This window comes from Pollicipes pollicipes, unplaced genomic scaffold (assembly GCF_011947565.3).
Source record: "Pollicipes pollicipes isolate AB1234 unplaced genomic scaffold, Ppol_2.1 Scaffold_4002;HRSCAF=4701_pilon_pilon_pilon, whole genome shotgun sequence".
Classification (NCBI taxonomy): domain Eukaryota; kingdom Metazoa; phylum Arthropoda; class Thecostraca; order Pollicipedomorpha; family Pollicipedidae; genus Pollicipes; species Pollicipes pollicipes.
In genome coordinates this window covers 45641034-45660432 of record NW_023596420.1, presented here as the reverse complement: position 1 = coordinate 45660432, position 19399 = coordinate 45641034, and the positions used below count along the sequence as shown (strand labels likewise).

At 60.1% G+C, this 19399-nt stretch overlaps 1 protein-coding gene across 1 annotated transcript; it reads left to right on the top strand.

Annotated features, from left to right (window-relative positions):
- The first annotated feature begins 2256 nt into the window (after nucleotides 1-2256).
- LOC119094575 (mitotic checkpoint serine/threonine-protein kinase BUB1 beta) lies at nucleotides 2257-16357 on the top strand. Its single transcript, XM_037217637.1, has 19 exons — nucleotides 2257-2350; nucleotides 4275-4433; nucleotides 4756-4960; nucleotides 5498-5609; nucleotides 5978-6096; nucleotides 7115-7130; nucleotides 7903-8069; nucleotides 8434-8506; nucleotides 8913-9146; nucleotides 9500-9618; nucleotides 10381-10524; nucleotides 11370-11379; nucleotides 11625-11701; nucleotides 12380-12517; nucleotides 12955-13110; nucleotides 13831-13908; nucleotides 14606-14722; nucleotides 15447-15493; nucleotides 16333-16357. Exons 2-19 carry the CDS (start codon nucleotides 4285-4287, stop codon nucleotides 16355-16357), a joined length of 1986 nt encoding a protein of 661 aa, XP_037073532.1. The 5' UTR covers nucleotides 2257-2350; nucleotides 4275-4284.
- Nucleotides 16358-19399: the final 3042 nt, after the last annotated feature.

Here is a 19399-nt window from a genome sequence, read left to right as displayed (position 1 = left end):
ATCCTTTTGTCAGTTTCAGGCCCTTCTAGATTACTAAACAAACCAACAACCTGCCCCTGTCATCTACAGAATTGTTTTAAGGCAGAAATTGTTTGTTGAGGGTAGACATGCTTTGTGACTGCCCTCAAATGCTAGGTTCCTCCAATGCATGCTGCATTCATCAGTATTGCTTGGGCCCAAGGCAGAAGTCCAGGAATAGATTTTCCAAATAGTTCAAAAGTTTAACTTGTCTGCTTGTCTAAGCTTCCTCAACTTATAAAATGACAAACACCTCCATATTTTGAGACATTTCAAGCATAAAACTTATACAAGCTATATTGAAATTCTTGAGATATGCACAATCAAAGAGCATGATATATTTTGTAGGTCAGCTAATGACCAAGTACAATTCTTGGGGATAACTTGATACACCAATATTCAATTTTTTGGACCCCACCTGTCATTTCTCTGGGCCCAGCATTGCCTAAATAGATAACAGGATTGGTTCTAAAAAAATATGTCCTAAGCACATGTAAGGAAAGCACAGCACTCACTGCAGGAAATGTGGTGCCTTTCTTTACAAAGGTAGCATTTTGAGCTTCAAAGATTTGTAAACTTTTGGCATAACACATATCACAGGCAGGTAAAATACCTGAAATGCTTTCATCAAAAAATGGAACAATGTTACAATAAAAGCATTGCAAAAATGTTGCAACAATATGCCAGATTTTGTTACCATTCTGGCTTCAGATGGATATAAATACAGGTTTAAAACCACTCCCCAAAAGCAGAACTTTCACACCCTTCACAAATGATGCTGGAAAACATTTTGTGCACCAAATAAATTAAAAGTAATGAATAGGTAGGTAAATAACAGAAGGCCAGGAAACAAAATATCATAAAGACAATTATTTATAGCCTGTCTGGCATAGCATCAATATCAGAGCAACAATTCCAGAGCATGTCCACCATTTGTCAGCCAACCCAGTCAGGTACCTTGCTTCTAGCAATTTTAGCACAAAAAGAGTTCATGTTCCTTGAAATTGTAATGCTGCAAAAACAATTTTAAGCAAAGCAGAACCAAATTTGTGCAAACATCATTTAAGCATTCAGCAAAATTTGGCCTCATGTTTGTCTCATGCATGCGAGAGGTTCAATGTACCAATGTAAGATTGCTGTTCCAGGTAATGGATGGTTTCTTAACAGAATGGGTTGGTGGAACAAGGCTCACTTTCTTTCTGAACATTCAGTATTAACACTAAGAGCATCAAGTGAAAAAATGACCAGAAAACACCATATTTTCCCTAACTTGGGAAGCAATTACATTTCAGCAAAAAAGGACTGCATGTTTCAGGTCAAAAAAAGCATAGTCCGGACACTAGACTAAAAACAATGTTGAAAAATATTCAGTTCATGATTGACAGTTCAGGTGAATGACCTACTTCGGAAAAGCACCTGCTCACAACATGCATTGTGCCTCCTTATTATTGTTTTCCCAAGCTCAAACCAAATGTTTAGCAGAGACCATGCTCATGAATTGTGTACAATAAATGTGCTAGCCAACTTAAAGTACATAGGTCATCTATATGAACCGTGGCTTTAGCTGAACATTCTTCCAACAGGCTCCATTTACCCATAAGCATCACAAAATAATACAGCAATGCAAAGAAGCAATAGCGCCATATTTGTCCCCACGGACATATTACTACAAATACAGGAAGAAACACACTGCAAACTGAGCGCTGTGGAGCTAAAAATTATAAAAGCATAGTGGCAAATACTTAAGATGATCGGAAAACTTAAGTGGAAGTGCAACTCACCATACAGGGTCGCCGACGGTATACGTCGCATCCGCCATGTTTTGGACCAAACTGTTTCAAACATAAAGAGATGGAACGCCTCTGCAAAACGTCCGGGAAGTATAAATACGTGATCTACGCTACGACTGTCCTTTTAGCCTGCAGAATTGCAAAGCTAAAAATACATGCTAAACATTCATAAATATTGATAGTTTATCGCTCTAAGTCATTGCCATGAAGCCGATGATAGCAAACCCACGTAGACAGCATAATTGATTCGTGTATTTTCGTATCTGAAGTTTATAAAACTAGGAAAAATTAAAGACAGATACGTATTTAGCTTTGTATTCGTGGTTAATACCTATGACTGATGAATTTGGCCTGAAATTCGTATATAACGGCTTGGAAAATTGTCGGGTACCCAGGCAAGAAAAGGACACGAATCCTTCTCTAATTTAAACGTGTACTTCTACAAGAGCATCGTGGAAGTGTTTGGGCGTCGTTTATTTGCTGTGCAGCGGGGACGTTTCTGGAAGGGTGTGGTAGTTTTTGTTTTAATAAGTGATTTTAAGGTAATTCATTTCCGTTAGGTTTCCTAGAGATATATTTCCTGTTGCCCGATCATGAATCATTCAATCCGCCCTCCACTTTACCCAGCGCGCGATTTAGAATGCCACCAGGCTGTTTGAGCTCCTATCGAGATCCCGATAAATTAAATTGCGCTAGCCTTGGCTACAGTGCCCTTTCTGAGTCGTTCCCAGTGTGACCTCAGGCTGGGTTTGAACTAGTTTAATATTTCATATGTGATTGCCAACCACTTCTGGATTTGATTTGCTTGCTCTCACTCCAGAGGTATTGCTTCTGTGGGTGCCAAATGACTGCTGCAGTCAGTGCATCTGTAAACCCTTGAAACAAAAACAAAGCATTGTTTCTGGCCTGCATTACTGTACTTGGCTTGTCTGGCCTCCTCAAGTTACCATTATGTGTGCCTTTTTTATTTTATTTTGTCTTCCCCATTGCTTCTTTGCATGTTGGGTTTTGATGGCACGCTTGCATGTTTATGTGCCAGTCTGCAAATACACATGTTTGCCAAACATGTCCAGCTCAGGGGCAATGAGTTTTGTCCATTTATGATGTAAATCCAAGTGCTCAGAGTGTTGTACATTGTTGCCACCCATGTCAGCTTAGAGAGAATGAATGAATGATGGCTATGTGCATATTTTATTTCACTGAATTATGATGTTGCTAAGGTAGTTTTTTAGATGTACTCTGAAAGCATGATTTTTCCAAAAATGTGTAAATTCAGCACACATGATCTGGTGTCATTCAATGCATTGATGTTTCATGCATCTGCTGCAGAATATTATTTTTGGTACAGACTATCCCACTTGATGACATACTAGAGTGAACCTGGCAGTTTGTACTCTCATGCTGTCTATATCTGAAGTGCGAGCAACCAGAGTTAGAGGTCAGGTAGCAGGTTGTTCGCAATGCAAAGCTCTATGTTTCTAGCTTGAGAAGGTTCCTCAAGCTGCATCAAGAATTGTGATCAGGCTTGATCTGCTCAGAGCGCAGCTCTGCTGTTTCTGAAGTTGCATAACAAATCATGACTTGCAAAGCCGGGAATTGCTGCAGTTATGTTTTTGAGTGTGCTCAAATCATAAAAAGAGGTTTCACCATATGCACAAGAATGATGTCTATGTGCATCTAGCATGCTTTATTTTTACTTTGTATTGTGTTTTAAGGGGTTTACTTGTTGCATTGGATGACATCACCTCCTACCAAATGACAGGTTAAACAGACTCAAATTATGTGCCAAGAGCTTTGGGGTTTGCACCTAAGAAGTATAAAATGAAGTCATGGAATTGAGAGGCATAGCAATTTTCCTTGTTGATTAAGGGCATTTAGAGTACTTGATACTAAAAAACATGCAAGAGGTCATGCAATGGCATGTTCTGGTTGTGCTTTTTGTAAAGCTGATGATGTGATTGTCATGTGCTAGTGATAGGGCTGCATTGTTTACATGGTACTGTGGCTGTGCTGATATTTGAAGTGTTTTTATTAGGATTACTCAACTTTCAGTGAGCTTTATCCTGGATGTACTGCATGCACAGGGCTGTTCTGGAGATTGTTGCTTGCCTGTCTTGGTTGTCACCCCCTATCTATCAGCATTTGTTTGAGCCCCCTCCCTCCCCAAAGGGACATTGTGTTTTCTGGATTAAGACAGAACCTTAGCCATATGCTGTCCTGTGCTAAGGAAATACTCTGACTAAACCTTCCCCAAATAATTGATTCATTCATTTGTCCATGCTAAATGACAGTTCATTTCAATTGCACAAGTTGCACTCAATGTGAATTTCCTTTGCTTTATATCTCCAGAGCTTAAATGTGTGCCTGTATCAACACAAGCATACACCATTAGACAGTGCACTGATGTGTGTTGAGTGTGTGCGGCTGGCCGCGGCTCGGCTTCTGACGGCTCCTCGCCGCCGACAGGCCCGCCGTCATGTGGGCCGGCCAGGAGGGCTCCGACTGGGAGCTGAGTAAGGAGAACGTGCAGCCGCTGCGCCAGGGCCGCCGCGTGGCCGCGCTCAACTCGTCGCTGCAGACCGCCGGCGACGAGCAGACGGCGCAGAAGGTGGCCGAGCAGCGCAGGTGAGCGGCGTCGGCTGCGCTGACCGGTGGCGTCGCCACTCGTCAGAGCCGCTGCCGACAGGAGGATTGTACGCCTCACCGAGCGATGCGAGTATCGTTACCAGGTGCCGTTGCTGTAACGCATCGTCCCTGATGGCCTCAACACGAGTCGAGATAGGATTGTGTTATGTGTGTTCTGGAATACTTATTTGCTGTTCAAAAGTGTAGCCAAGATAGGTAGATATACATGGCTTTATGACGGGCGTACGGGGCGCGCCGCTGAGCCGTGTTGTGGCACACCTGGTGGCCGGTCCGCTGTGCTGACGGCGCCGCCGGCCGGCAGGGCGTTCGAGCTGGAGATCCGCACGTACAGCGGGGACGACCCGCTGGCGCCCTGGTACCAGTACGTGCTCTGGATGGAGCAGCACTGTCCGCGCGGCGGCCACGAGGGCAACCTGGACGGCCTGCTGGAGCAGTGCATCACCAAGTTCCACGAGGAGCGCCGCTACCACCAGGACCCGCGCTACGTCTCGCTCTGGATACGGCTGGTGAGTGCCCGGCGGCGACGGCGACGGCGGCCGGCCGGCTGGCTGCTGACCGCCGGTGTCGTGCCTGAGACGGGGGTGTGCTGTGTGCGGTGGCTTGGATGATTTGGGAGGGGTTGGCTTTGGTGTTGTTTATTGGGGGTGGGGTGGGGGCGAGTGGCATGTTTGGCGGCCTTGGTGACCAGCTAAGGCAAGAACGTGATATTTGGCAGAACCACGCTATGCACAGGGCAGTGGCAGCAGGTATTCCGATTAAATTTTTTGGACGACGTGCCGGGCTGCTGGGGCACACACCTAGCGCAGCGCGGAGGATTACACTACAGCTGCGATACTTGCGTGCCTCCCCGACTGACGCTTTGCTGTGGCCATTTGGCGTGTTCCGTTGGAGCGGCGACGCTCGGGCCTTGCACCGGCGTCCGTGTCTGTGGTGACCGCGCGACGGCAGGGCCGCACGCGCCGGGCCTTGTGCCGTTGCCGGGGCGCGCGCGCGCGCGCGGCTGACCCGGTCCCGCACCGTCCCCGCCCCCCGCGTCTCGCCAGGCGTGCAGCTCGCAGAAGACGCAGGAGATCTTCCAGTGCATGTTCCAGCGCAGCATCGGCACCTCGCTGACGGCCTTCTACACGGCCTGGGCGGCGCAGTACGAGCTCGGCGGTGGGTGTCGGCGGCGTCCGGCCGGACCGGTGCCGCGCCGAGGGCCCCGCGGCTCCGGCTCCCGCTGCCGGCTTCATGCTGGCGAACCGTGCCGTCGTTTCTCGGCGTATGGGGATGATGGGACGTGTCATGGGAACGTTCCGGCTACGCACGCCGCGATCTGATCACTGTTTGGTATGTCTCGCCTGGTATCCTTTGGAAGTGCGGCCGCTCTTGCGCACGGGCCGCTGTCGCTGTACAAAGCCTGCTTCCCGGGCTGCCGGTGCGCGTGCTCCGGAGGGGGGGGGGGGGCGTTGGGTGACCGGACCCCCCGGCGCCGGCCCGCGCCAGCCCAGCCCGACCCGACCTCGCCCTCCCCGCGCCCGCAGGCAACGTGCGCGCCGCGGACAAGGTGCTGGCCGAGGGTGAGCGATGTGGCGCCCAGCCGGCCGACGCGCTGGCCGAGGCGCGCCGCAAGCTGCAGACGCGCGTGGCCAGCGCGCTGGCCGCTGGTACGCTGAGCACGCCGCCGCGCGCGCGGACCAGCGCTGGCGACGAGCGGCAGGCGCTGGGACTGCTTAAAGGTCGGTCACCGGGAGGGGACGGCAGGGAATGGGGAGGGGGCTGACTCACCGCGCGCGCTGCCTGCTGACCGATGTTGATACCTTTTATATAATCTTTTCTTAGGTAGTGTTATGAGGCGGTTAATATGCGTACCTGTATGTGATCGCCGCTTCGTCACTTTTCGTTTTACCTCGCGTATTGTTTTTTCTTCGTACTCTGAGAAGAGATAGTGTTTTTGTTTTTGTTGGACTTTCTGGGCAGTGATCACAGTAGCGCTCGAAAACTGCGATCTTCACCATAGTGTTTTGTGTACATTCAAAGACGCATTATTTGTCGTTGGTCACAACAGGCTCCCGCATGCCTGTTTACGTCGTCTCAGTCGAGCTCTCTTGCGTGCCATGCCTGGATTAGCTGCGTATGTGAGCTCGGCGAGCAGACCGGCCGCCGGGCTCAGACCTGTGGCCGGACCGGGCCGCTGTAGCCTGCTCGCGCGTCTGCCGGCAGAGGGCGCCGACGGCGAGGTGCCGCGCCAGCGCGTGGGCGCCGCGCTAGCAGGCCGGCCCGGCGGCTTGCCCTGCGCCGCGCCGCCGCCCGCCGCCAACCATCGCCTGCACGTGTACGTGGACGAGAACGCGGCGCCGACCGCGCCCACGGGCGCTGGCGTCGGCGCCGCGCCGCTGCCGACCGCGCGCGCCGTGCACAAGGAGAACGTGCGCAAGGCGGGGCCGTGGGGAGCGCCGCCGGCGGCCACGAAGCGCGCGCCGCCGCCGCCCCCGCCGGCAGCGCCCGCTTTCAGAGGTAGGTCACCGCTCGGTTCGGGTGTCCCGGTGGGAAGAACGTCGGCTGCGAACCAGAATGACGCAAGTGGGTGCTGGGGCTCGGTGACTCACGTCATATCCATGCAAACGTGTCGATCCATACGTTTGTGCCTGCCTGCTCGTGTTTGTCGCCGTTGCCCGCAGTTGTACGTCAACACAGGTAGTTCCCAAAAGTGAATTGGTGGTTGTTAAGGCATCTGGGATCCCGGTAGTAGACTGCACATGCTGCTAACTAGGTGTATGGAGTTTCATTACCCGCGGTGCCCGCCCTTCCCGCGCGGGTGACAGGTAGGCGACTCCATAGCGTAGCGTCCCGAACGTCAATCACGACAGTTGAATACCCATCGGTCTGTGGTGCCGTGCAGACCTCACCAAACGTGATGCCCTGACCGTGAGTCTGCGGGATAGTATTTGCTCCTGATGTCCTTTCCCGTTCTTCAGTCTTGAGGATAGGTTAATCTAAGCAGTTGACATAGAATCAGGTCTAATTACAGCACCCGCTTCTCACGACCCCTGGCTCCATTGACACCCTCTCAGTGGCAGACAGTGGGCGTCCCCACCGTCCGAGTGTTGCACGCTACTCCCCCTACCGCCCGAGTGTCGTGCGCCCCCCACCGCCCGAGTGTCGTACGCTCCCCCTCCCCCCCCCCCCACCGCCTGAGTGTCGCGCGCCCCACCGTCTGGGTGTCGCGCGCCCCTACCGCCCGAGTGTCGCGTGTCCCCACCTCCTGAGTGTCGCGCGCCCCCACCGCCCGTGTGTCGCACGCTTCTCCCCCCCCCCCCCCCCACCGCCCGAGTGTCGCGCGTCCCCATCGCCCGAGTGTCGCACGTCTCCACCGCCCGAGCGTCGCGTGTCCCCACCTCCTGAGTGTCGCACGTCCCCATCGCCCCGAGTGTCTGCCGCCTCAGCACCGCCCCGCCCTCTCCGCCAGTGTACGAGGAGGCGGGCGCGGCGCGCGGCAGCCCGATCACGGCCAACCCTGGCGCGCTGGCGGCGCGCGCCCCGCCGCCGCCGCGCGCCGACGCCGACTGGAACCCGCGCGTCGCCGTCTTCGAGCCGCCCAACGACGCCGTCAAGGCCATGTACTGCAAGGACGTGGTGAGCGCCGCCGGAGAGCTGGCTCAGCGGCGCCGCTGGCGGTCAGGCGTCGGACCGGGGCGATTGGACGCGGCTGGCGGTGTCGGGTCGTGCTGTGGTCGTAGCTTTGTTTGTTCGTTGTGGGCTGGATTTACATCGTGTTCGCGTGGGTTGGAGATTGCGTGACACGCTTTGCGATGCGTTGCGCCGGTGGCTCTCTGTTGAAAGTGAGTATCTCAGTGCTCCCTGTGCTCCGTAAAAGCCAAGCGGTCCTCCCGGTCGCCGGCCAAAGAGACCTTCCAGCTGTTGTCTTCCTCCCCCCCCCCCCCCCTCTCCCAGTCAGTGACTCAACTGCTCTCTGATGCCTTATTTTGCTCATCGCCAGATCTACGCTGGCGCAGGGGAGGTGTCATTTGAAGAGCTCAGAGCCGCAAGATGGAAGAAGGAGAACAAATTGCGTCAGTATTCTCCTTTGCTACTGATTTTGGTCACCGGGTTTGCTGTGCAGTCTGCGCTGCATAATGTGGTTTGGTTTGATTTCTTCCGCTAGTCGTGGAGCACACCGTGCTTTGTTGTGTCGCCAACACCTGGGCATACTGCCGGCCTGCCTGCCTCCACGCTGGCTGCGTTCTGAGGCGTCGGCACCGAGGCTGCCGCGGCGCCTGAGGCCACTCCCGCAGCGCCTGACGCCACTCCCGCGGTGCTTGACGCCACTCCCGCAGCGCTTGACGCCACTCCCGCAGGGCATGACGCCACTCCCGCAGCGCTTGACGCCACTCCCGCAGCGCCTGGGGCCACTCCCGCGACGCCTGACGTCACTCCCTTGCCGCGCCTGACACCACTCCACTGCCGCGCCTGCTGCAGTGCTGGAGCAGCGCCTGGTAGCCGAGGAGATTCAGCGCAGCTTCCAGGAGATGGCGCGCAGGAACGAGGAGGTGCTCAGAAGAAACGAAGAGGTGCTGCTCAAAAACGAGCAGCTGGAGCGGCAGCTGCTGGAGCTGAAGGCGCGCCTGCCGACGGCGCCGCAGCAGGGCTCGCTGAGCTCGTCCGCGCACCTCGGCTCGTCCAACGTCAGCGCCGGCTCGTCCAGCCTGCCCGGTGCGTGGCGCGCGCCGTGTGTTGTGGCCGGGCCGTGTGTTGTGCTGGCCTCGGTCCGGAGGCGGGGGTTCTCGCTCGTGCCCGGCGGCCATGTGGGCCGTGTGTTGTGCTGCCCTCGGTCCGGAGGCGGGGGTCCTCGCTCGTGCCCGGCGGCCGGGCGGGCGGCAGGCGGACGGCGCCAGGGGTGCCTGGCTGCGATTGGCGCCGCCCGATGCGGGGCACTTGCCGGGCTCAACCGGCGTCTTTTGGTGGGCGGTGGGTGAGTGAGATGCGGCCATCCGACTGTGTTTGCTATGGCTGGTTCCGTCCGGGCCGGGATTGTACCTGACCTCGCTCGGCTGACGCCGTTCCAGGTCACAACAGTCACAGCCTCTCCAGCTCGGCGGTGGCCGCCTCGCCGACCGTCAACACGCGCGAGGCCATCAACTGCGTGCGCGAGATGCTCAACAGGACGGTGGATACGTCGCTGCCGGCGCCGCGGCCGTCCGGCAGCCGTGAGTGTCTGGCCACCGCCGGTGCCGGCTCGCCGGCTGCGGGGCAGCGCTGTGGTTGCTCGGTGGGGGCTGGTGCTGGGTGGCCAGCCCGGCTCTGGCCGTAGTGGACGTTGCCCCGTCAAGGCTTGGCGCGGCGTTTTCTCCCCGAACGACGTTACTGGTGGTTTCTCATGTGTGTGGATCTGCATGCTGTTAATGCGATATTTTCCTTATGTGTGTGTCATTGTGATAAATGCACACACGCTGCTGACACCAGTCAGGATTTACTCAATGGATGGCTTCAATGCAAGGGTGTCTGAGATGCCCGGACAGCTGTAAGCAAATAGCCAATCAACTGCCTGCATGCGAAAATCCCCTCCCCCTCCCCATCGCATTTCGCAGATTTCAGAACCCTGCATCCAGTTTTGTACGGTGTTTAGCGTCCCGCTGCCGTTGTGGCCGCGGCGCGGACTCGGTCAGCTGAGTTGGCGCCGTCTCCGGCAGTGGGTCGCGCCGCCGCCGCCGCCGCCGCCGTGCCGTTCACCGTGTACGAGGAGCCGGACCCGGCGAGCCAGTCCCCGCCGCCGCCAGCGCCGTTCGTCGTGTGCGAGGATCCGACCGAGTGTGGCGCCGTGGCCGCCGTCGACGACCACGACTCTGACCAGGAGAACAGGCCGCCGGCCGGCTGCGCGCCCCCGCCGCCGCGCCGCCACCCGCCCGGCTGTCTGGTGGACGCGGTCGACGTGCCGCTGCCCCCGGAGGCGGAGGCGCCGGCCGCCCGCGCCCGCCTTCAGTTCGACGACGAGCTGACCGGCTTCGTGCCGCTCTCTGACGAGGTGTCCTTCGCGGTGGGCGACCTGGAGCAGTTCGCCACGGCTGCCGGCCGCGTGGCGTCCACGCCCATGGTGCCGCCGCTGCCGCCGCCGCCGCCGGCGTCGGCCGGGTCGGCGCGCCCGCGGCGTGACCAGGAGGATGGTGGCGACTTCACGGCCAGTCTGAAGAAGTGAGGACAACGGAGAGGGGTGGAGCCGTGTTGGTGCGCGGCTGGCTGGCGGAGCTGTTTGCTGTGATGGGCACGTGTGCTGTGCTTGGTCAGTGGTGATCAGCAGCTTCACCAGGCTGGCGAGATGGAATGAACGTAACTGTGGTCGTGTGGCATCCGATGTTGCCACGTTGGTGTAGAGATGAGATAGTTTTATCTAGGAACTTGGCCGAACTATTTGTAGGGCTGGCCTGGGATTAGTGCTTTCTCTGAACATAGTTTCCCTACGCGTATCCCAGCCAACCTCCGCAGCAGAGCAACTCAATTCAGCGAACCACTTTTGCTCCAAGACGTTAAAGTGTCGCGTAACAATAATAAAGTGTCAATGGAAGCCCTCTTCAACGTGCCTTTTGGCCACTTGCGAACTGTGCCAAGGTAGTGTTGGCGGCGTTTGGGAGAATGCGGCCCGAGATCTCGCTCACATTAGTCAGAACGTTCGACGCTCTGCCACTCACTGAGCTTAAGGAGCGGCGAGCCCACCAATGCCGGGTGGGTGAACGGGAGGAGCTGGCACGGCGGCAGGGCGGCGCGGAAGTTGCCGCACTGAGCGCTGCCACCGGTGCGACGCCTGCGTCCGCCCGTCGGTGCGCAGCGTGGCGCGTGCCGCCCGTGCTGACACGCTCCGCTGTCGGCAGCGTGCGGCTGGGCCGCCAGGCCGTCAGCAGGAGCAGCCCGACCGAGGACGGCGCCGTGCTCACGCCCATCCAGGAGCACTCGCGTGAGTGGGGGCCGGGGCCGCGGTGGGCTCCGGGGTGGGGCCGGGCCGGACCGGACTCGGGCTCGTCACCGGAGCGGACGGTGACGCCCTGTTTGGGCGTGGTCATGCGGCAGTGCTGGGGCTTGACCGGTGTTGTGATGTGACCTGGGTGACGAGGCGGCCGGCGGTGCGACCTCACACCGCGGCACGCCGGCCGGCCGGTCCAGCGACACGTCCCCTGACCTGAAGCTGACGCGGTCCGGCAGGCGAGCGCTTCAAGTCGTCCAGCAGCAGCAGCGGCTCTGACATGTCCCGCCAGTCGCGCTGCGACCTCTCGGCGCCGGTGAGTGTGGCCGGCCGGCCGGCCTGGCGCCGGGTTGCGCACGGCCCCTCGCAGATGGGTCCGCGTGACGCAGGGCGGTCGCCGATGCAGCCTGGTGTGCCAGGAGGCGCCTGGTTGTCTGAATTGTGACTTCCGCGATACAGCCGTCTGTCGAGGACTTCGGACGTCCGCTGTCAACGCTGGCTGTGCCATCGACAAGTGTGGATCGTGCTAACCTGCCGGCTGGGTGTACCGGGTACCGCTGCGTCCCCTCTGACCGCTGGGTACCGCCGCGTTCCCTCTGACCGCTGGGTACTGCTGCGTTCCCTCTGACCGCTGGGTACCGCTGCGTTCCCTCTGACCGCTGGGTACCGCTGCGTTCCCTCTGACCGCTGGGTACCGCTGCGTTCCCTCCGACCGCTGGGTACCGTCGCGTTCCCTCTGACCGCTGGGTACCGCTGCGTTCCCTCTGACCCCTGGGTACCGCTGCGTTCCCTCTGACCGCTGGGTACCGCTGCGTTCCCTCTGACCGCTGGGTACCGCCGCGTTCCCTCTGACCGCTGGGTACCGTCGCGTTCCCTCTGACCGCAGGGTACCGCCGCGTCCCCTCTGTCCAGGGTACCGCCGTGTCCCCTCTGCCGGCCGGGTACCGCCGGGTAGCACCGCGCCCCCTATGACCGGGCCGGCCGTCTGTTGCAGGCGGCTGCGCAGCCGTGGCAGCAGCGGCCGTCGGACGGCGCCCGGTCCTGCTCGCAGCGCTCTGTTGTGTCGCGCTGGCCGGCGCCCCACCTCACGCAGAGCTCTGGCTACCTGGCCGATGGGTCTGGTTCGGCGCTGGCCGGCCGGCCGGCGGTCGACAGCATGGCGCGCCGGCCCGACCCGGCCGATATCAGCGACGTACAGGCGCCAGACATCAGCATGGCGCCGCCGGCCGACCTCAGCACGGTGCCGCCGGCCGACGTCAGCCTACTGCCGCCGGCCGAGCTCAGCACGGCCCCGCCGCCGCCGGCCGAGCTGAGTCTGGTGCCGCTGGCGGACCTCAGCGCGGCGCTGCCCCCGCCCGCCGAGCTCAGCCCGCTGCAGGCGCCGGCCGACCTCAGCGCCGTGAAGCCGCCAGCCGACCTCAGCGCTTGTCGACCCGCCAGCAGCTGAGATCAGCGCCGAGCGGCCGGTGACCGGCGCGCGCGCGGCGCCACCGCCCCGCTGACGTGGGCGAGCTGGAGCCGCCGGCGGAGGAGCCGGCGGCCGCGCTCTCGGCGCTGACGCTGGACGAGTCGCCCGCCCACCCGGACCCCTGGGACGAGCGGCTGATCGCGGCCCTGCTGAGCCAGCTGGCGGTCCCCGTCCACCAGCGCCAGCGGTACGAACGGCTCCGCGGCAAGCTGCCCAACTGCGCGCTGAAGGAGATCGAGTACGGTGAGCGGCTGACGGTGGCCGGCCGGCGAGCGGGCGGGCCGGGGTACGACAGGGCTGATTTATGACCTTGCAATAAGCTTGTGGCTTACGTCTGGCCCGGAACGTGGCTCGCGCTCTGTCGTGCCTGCTGGAAAGTGGCACACTGCTGAGAGGCGGCCGCTTTGGGATCGAAGGCCCTGTGGTACAAAAGGCGTATGCACGCGGCTCGTGCCGCGTGCTTCTGTTAGGCTCTGACAACGCCAGTGACGGCAGTAGTGACGTACTCCGAGGAATAACTGCGCAGTTATTAGTTCTGTAACCAAGCGTGGCTAGTTGGAGCCTCGCACCGGCAGACGCAGTGGCGTGGAGCCGGGCTGTACCAAAGTCGTCGCTGTCGGGCTCTGCACGGGATAGTATAGCTGGAGCTTTTTCCCTGCCGTTCATTGTGCTCGCCGGGTCATGCAGCTGGCAGTCTCGCACTGCGTCCCCTGTGTAGCCTGTTGTATAGCGCGGCGTGCAGACGCGTGAGAGGCGGGCAGCACCAGCGCCAGCGCCAGCGCCGCTGCTCGCTGGGAGCGCTGCCGTGCGTGCCGGAGGGCTGGGAGGCGGGCCGCACCGCCGCCGCCGGCTGACGCCGCCCTCGCCCGCCAGGCGGCCGCCGGCTGGCGCTGACTCTGATCGGGGAGGGCGCGTACGCGCGTGTCTACCACGCGCTGGAGCGCGACACCGGCCGCGCCCTCTGCCTCAAGGTGCAGCCGGCCGGCGGCGAGTGGGAGTTCTACGTCGTGGACGAGGTGCACCGCCGGCTGGCGAGCCGCGCCGGCGCCGGCCAGGTCAGTGATCCCGACTCGGCCGTGGGCTCCCGCGGCCGTGTCGGCGGCGTGACTATCAGTACTTGTAAATGCTGAAGCTGACAGTGACCGGTGCATGCCGGCAGAGCTGCGACCAGGACACGGCAAAGCCGCCCGGCTGGCTGGTCGCGCTCACAAGTGGCTTTGATTTGCTCTTCGTCTGTTGGTCGCATTTGGCTGTCGTGCCGTTCCGGTGTGTCACGGTGTTGGAAAGAGTGATGTTTGCTTCTTCCAGACAGTCTGGTGGCCGAGAGTGTGTCTTGCTGTCTGCAGACGCCTTATTCTAGCGAATAGTCCCTGACCCCTCCCCCGCCCCTGTCTGACGTGTCTGGTGTATCCCTTGGCCGGACCCCGACGTGTGCCCCCCGGCGGGCGGCATCTCATACCTCCGTCTGCTGGGCGGTCCCTGACGGGCCTTCCCTCACAGCTCCTGATTTCTCCGCCTGTCACTCCCTGATGTCTCCGTCTGACAACCTCTGACGTTTCCGTCTGACCAACAGTCTGCGGTGTCTGCCCTGTCCACCACTCCCTGGCGTCTCCGCCTGTCAGTGTCTGTCGCCTTCCCCTGGCCGCCAGTCCCTGGCGTCTCCGCCAGGGACTGGCGGCCATCAGGCCGCGTTCGACCCCCCCCCCCCCCCTCCGTCAGACCATGCGTGACGTCCTTGGCTCGGGCCGGCAGCTTGAGTTCGTGATGCCGGTGGAGCGGGTGAGCGTGTTCGACAACGGCAGCATCCTCAGCACCGAGTACGAGCCGGCTGGGTCTCTTCTGGACGTGCTCAACAAGCTGCGGCACAACGTGAGCAGCAGCGACGACGGCGGACCGGCCGGCAGCGCAGCCCGGTCCAGACAAGCAACGCTGCAGCCGTGCTGTTGGTGTAGCGTTCCTTCCGTTTGCCTCAGCTTTGGTGCACTGGTCATGTTGAAGTGTCTGAGTTCCGGTGATCAGAAGAGTGTTTAGGCTGAGAGTGGAGCCAAACGTGATGCGCCTCGCGGTCCGCCACAACAGGGGCTCGCACCGCACGCGCACGCCGTCGATGTTGCGAGCTTGAGTGTTTCGACCCACGCGTCATGCCGCATGCCAGCAGTATGGTGTGAGAATTGGCGCGATAGGCCGCCACGTTAGCCGCTGCCCGAAATTTGGCCTCGCTGCTTCACAGTTGGACAGACTCATCCTGGACTGTTTGGTTTGTCTGCGGTGTGGTGTTTTCTGTGCGTGGTTCAAAGACAAGCTTTTGGGCAAATAGTCTACACGGGTGGTTGGTGTAAAGTTATGGCCCGTGCAGACCACGCCCTGCACACATACAGACCCAGGTCATGCCGTGCACAAGAGCTGGCTTCCCCACTCTACTGTCTTAGTGGAAATCTACTATCAGTGGCTCTCGATTTGTGGGTTGCCCTCCCCGTTGTCGACTGCGGACTTCGCTCTATTCTTGCGTGAGATACGCCCTCGGTCCGGGGCGATGCGAGCCGTCTCCTGGCCGGCAGTGTATACTCTCGTGACCTGCCGCCGCTGCCGGCAGCCGGGCAAGTCGATCGAGTCGCTGGTCATGCTGCTGACGGCCGAGATGCTGGGCGCGCTGGAGGCCGTCCACGCCGTCGGCGTCATTCACGGTGACGTCAAGCCCGACAACTTCCTGCTGCGCGCCCGGTGAGCAGACCACCGGCGGCCGCCGGTCGGTGACGTCATGGTGTTACGTCACTGCTGCTGATACTCCGACGACTGTCTCTGGTTCCCTGCCGTCTGCTGGTCTGTGTCGCGCCGGCAGAGAGCAACTGCGCTACCCTTTCCTCACCTGCCCCCGCCGCCGTCCCAGCCGGTGACCTGTACCAGCCCCGTCCCTCCTGACGCCGGGTGTGACCTGCGGTTGATCGCAGTGCGCTGGACCGGCGACAGGAGCTGCTGGCCGACCTGACCGCGGCGGCGGGCCGGCCGCAGCTGCTGCACAGCTCATCGACTTCGGCCGCGCAATCGACACCACCCTGCTGCCACCTGGTGAGCCGGCTGCGCACTAGGGAATCTCCCGGGGCGGGACGATGGGGTGGGCCCTGTGGATGGCGATGCCGCGGCGCCGCCGCGCTCTCTGCTAATGGCATCGACGTGCTGGGCGGAATTTGCAGTTCGAGTGTCTGTCTTCCCAGGTGCCTGTTTGCATGTGTGCAGCGGATCAGGTAGAGTTTTACACTGTGGATCATGATGTTTTCACTGTGCATCTGTATCAGCTCTTGCAGCTCCTGTTGCACCTGTCGCAAGTGTTTGGTCCCGAGGCCGTGGGACCTCGGGACCACGGCCAAGTGGTTCGGCCGCCGCCTCTGCCCGGTGCCGGCCGAGGTCGGGGCCGGCGGTGCGGCCCCGCTCTGAGCGCCTTCGTGTGCGCGGCGCCTGACGACGCCGCCTGCTGTCGGCAGGCACGACCTTCACCGCGCGTGGTGACGACGGACCGGGTTCACGTGCCCGGAGATGCTGGACGGCCGGCCGTGGACGTACCAGACGGACCTGTACGGTGCGGCCCGCCTCCGCCTACGTTGCTGCTGTTCGGCAGCTACTGAAGCATGGTGCGCAGCGCGGCAGAGCCCGCGCGCTGGACCTTCACTGGCACCATCAGACGGTACGTCGACCGGGCTCCGCCGGCGCACGCGCTTACGCTGAACGTGCGGCCGATCGGTGCCGTGCCATGTTCTCGCTCCCGCCGTCTGGGCGGTCGGCAGTGAAACACCGTTCGTGACGCCCACGTGCCGATAGAGGGCGGGCCTGATCGAGCGCTGCGTCGGCCGCAGGTACTGGTGCGGCAGCCTGTGGTCGGAGTTCTTCGACACGTTTCCTGAACATCCCGTCGTGCGCGACTCTGCCGGACCTGGCCGCCTGGCGGCGCCGCTTCCTGCAGCAGGCGCTCGCCAGCCGCGAACTTGGCGAGTGTCTGAGCACGCTCTCGCTGCGCCTTCCGCGAGCGCTGAGCGGAACGCCTCGCTGCACCTCCGCGAGCGCCGAGCGGGGCGCCTCGCTTTGAAGGGACCGCCCGCCGCCGCGCGGGCGGGAAGGCTGCTCCGCGGGCCGGTGGGGCGGCGCGCCTCGCCCGACCGGGCCGCCCGTGGCGCCAGGAACCGTCTGATCGCCGCCGTCCCTGCGCACCTCCGTGCGTGTTGAGGGGGTGGACGCGCCGGTGATCGGTGTAGTCTTCAGCAGATTATGCGGCGCGATGCCGTGCGCGTTGCGGCCGTGGCCGCCGGTGACCGGTGTAGTCTTCAGGAGATTGTGCGGCGCGGGGCCGTGGCCGCCGGCGACCGGTGGTAATCTTCAGGAGATTGTGCGGCGCGATGCCGTGCGTGTTGCGGCCGTGGCCGCCGGTGACCGGTGTAGTCTTCAGGAGATTGTGCGGGCGCGATGCCGTGCGTGTTGCGGCCGTGGCCGCCGGTGGCCGAGGTAGCACCAGTGGAGCACGTGGAGCGGCGGATCAGCGAAGGTAGCGTGAAGACCGCGGGCTGAGATATGTCGGTACAAATTTAGCTGTTGAGAATCGATGCTTCGCGGCCTCGTCGCCTCTTGGTGAAAAGGGCCTTGGTGACTCTGTAAATAGTGGTTTGGAACCATCGTTTTAGTCTGCGCGTGACTGCCACGCTCACCCCCGTTAGCTTGTGCTTCCTTCGTCGTGATTACTCAGCCGCGAGCGAATGAGTGGTTTTAACACTGCGGCCTGACCGATCGCGCCAAATCAGATCAAATTGTGCCGGTCTCCTGTAACCATGGCGTACGTTTCTTACCGCACTGCTGCGTCCTGTCCCAGCGCTGTCTCTCCTTGCTTACGGTGGTGAACGTGTGCCCCCTGCCTGGCCTGTCCAGCGCGGTGTGCGCCTGTGTGCGTGTTTACGTGTGTGCGTCCTTTCGATGGTCGTGGTCCTGGTCGGCGCTGATGAGAGATTACTGCAACCGAGAGAATTGTCCTAGATTAGACCTTTTTAATCGACAATAAACGCCGCCGCTCAGCAGATTCTATGCATACGCCGCCCGCCGCCTTCCTAACGGCGCCTTCAGTGCCGTTTTCCTTGTCCCCTCGTCTTGCTCACGGTATTGTGATGCCGTCTGGCCACGCCGTCGTTGTTACGGCGTGTGATGCCGTTGGCTACGCCGTCGTGTTTGGCTTGTGATGCCGTTTGGCCACGCCGTCGTGTTCGGTGTGTGATGCCGTCTGGCCACGCCGTCGTGCTCGGCTGGTGATGCCGTCTGGCCACGCCGTCGTGTTTGGCCTGTGATGCCGTCTGGCCACGCCGTCGTGCCCGGCGTGTGATGCTGTCTGGCCACGCCGTCGTGTTCGGCTGGTGATGCCGTCTGGCCACGCTGCCGTACTCGGCTCACACGCTCGTTGGCGCTGGCCCCCCGCGGCCAGTGGAGTCGTGTTCCCCGGTGTCCGCCGGCTTGTGATGTGCCGCGCTGCTGTGTCGGCGGCCTGGCCGAGGACAGACCAGGGGACCGAGCGCTGACCTCCAGGCGCGGAGGCCCGTCCGGCCGGCGTCTCGCCCACCTCTGTGGTGGAGGAGCGAGGTACTCGCGGGGCTCGCGGACGCCGCGCGCCGCGTGAAAGCGCCCTGTTCGCGGCGCGCGCGCTTGCTCAGGTGATGCCTAGGTTGGTGCACGTGGGACTGAGAATACCGTAAGCACTGCTGCTGCTGGCGGTAGATGTACTACGCGAGCACCCGTACACAAGAGTCCGGTTGAAGCGACGTATTTTGTGTGTCGCCTCTCGCTTCACATTAGGGACGACGGGCGTGGTTCTCACGAATCGTGATACTTGGTGTACTGTAGTTTTGGTATTGCGGCCGGACTGTCGGGTTGCATGTTGTCGGGTTTTGAAAACAGCGAATGTATTTTGGTGGTAACTAAAGGATTATGCTGAAGTACCGACGGCCCACCGAACAGTATGCGAATCATGCATTTTGATCATTATGCTTATAAAAGGCCCGTTGAACTAGGACCTGAACGTAACGTGTTTGTTGCGGGTCAGCTAATGATGCATGTATTGGTCTACCACTGATGGAGTCATAACCACAAGTCATGGCTACACACGCTCCTCCCAGTCTCCTGCTCACTTTACCACTCGCCAGCCACGCTGCCAACCCGGTGAATGTAAGCGCGGCTTACGTGTCACGAGCACATTCATAGCTGCACTGCAGTTACCGGCTTTCTATGAATTACACGCAAGGCATTGCTCACACCATGAGAGCATTTGGCGTTCAGAATAAGCCGCTGAAACTGCATGCTTGCGGTTCCTCAGCGCGCGCCTGGACACGGAATTCACACTAATATTGTAACGCTGACTGATTTTACTCGCGGTAAAAGGACCTTTTGGAAAACCAATGTCAATTGCTACAAATGTGGTCTGCACAGCACGTGCGCACCGGTCTATTTCGGTGCATCGCGCCGCTTTCTGCACTGCATACAGGTCTTGTGCTTATCGGCTGAATGATTTTCCATTCGCAAATC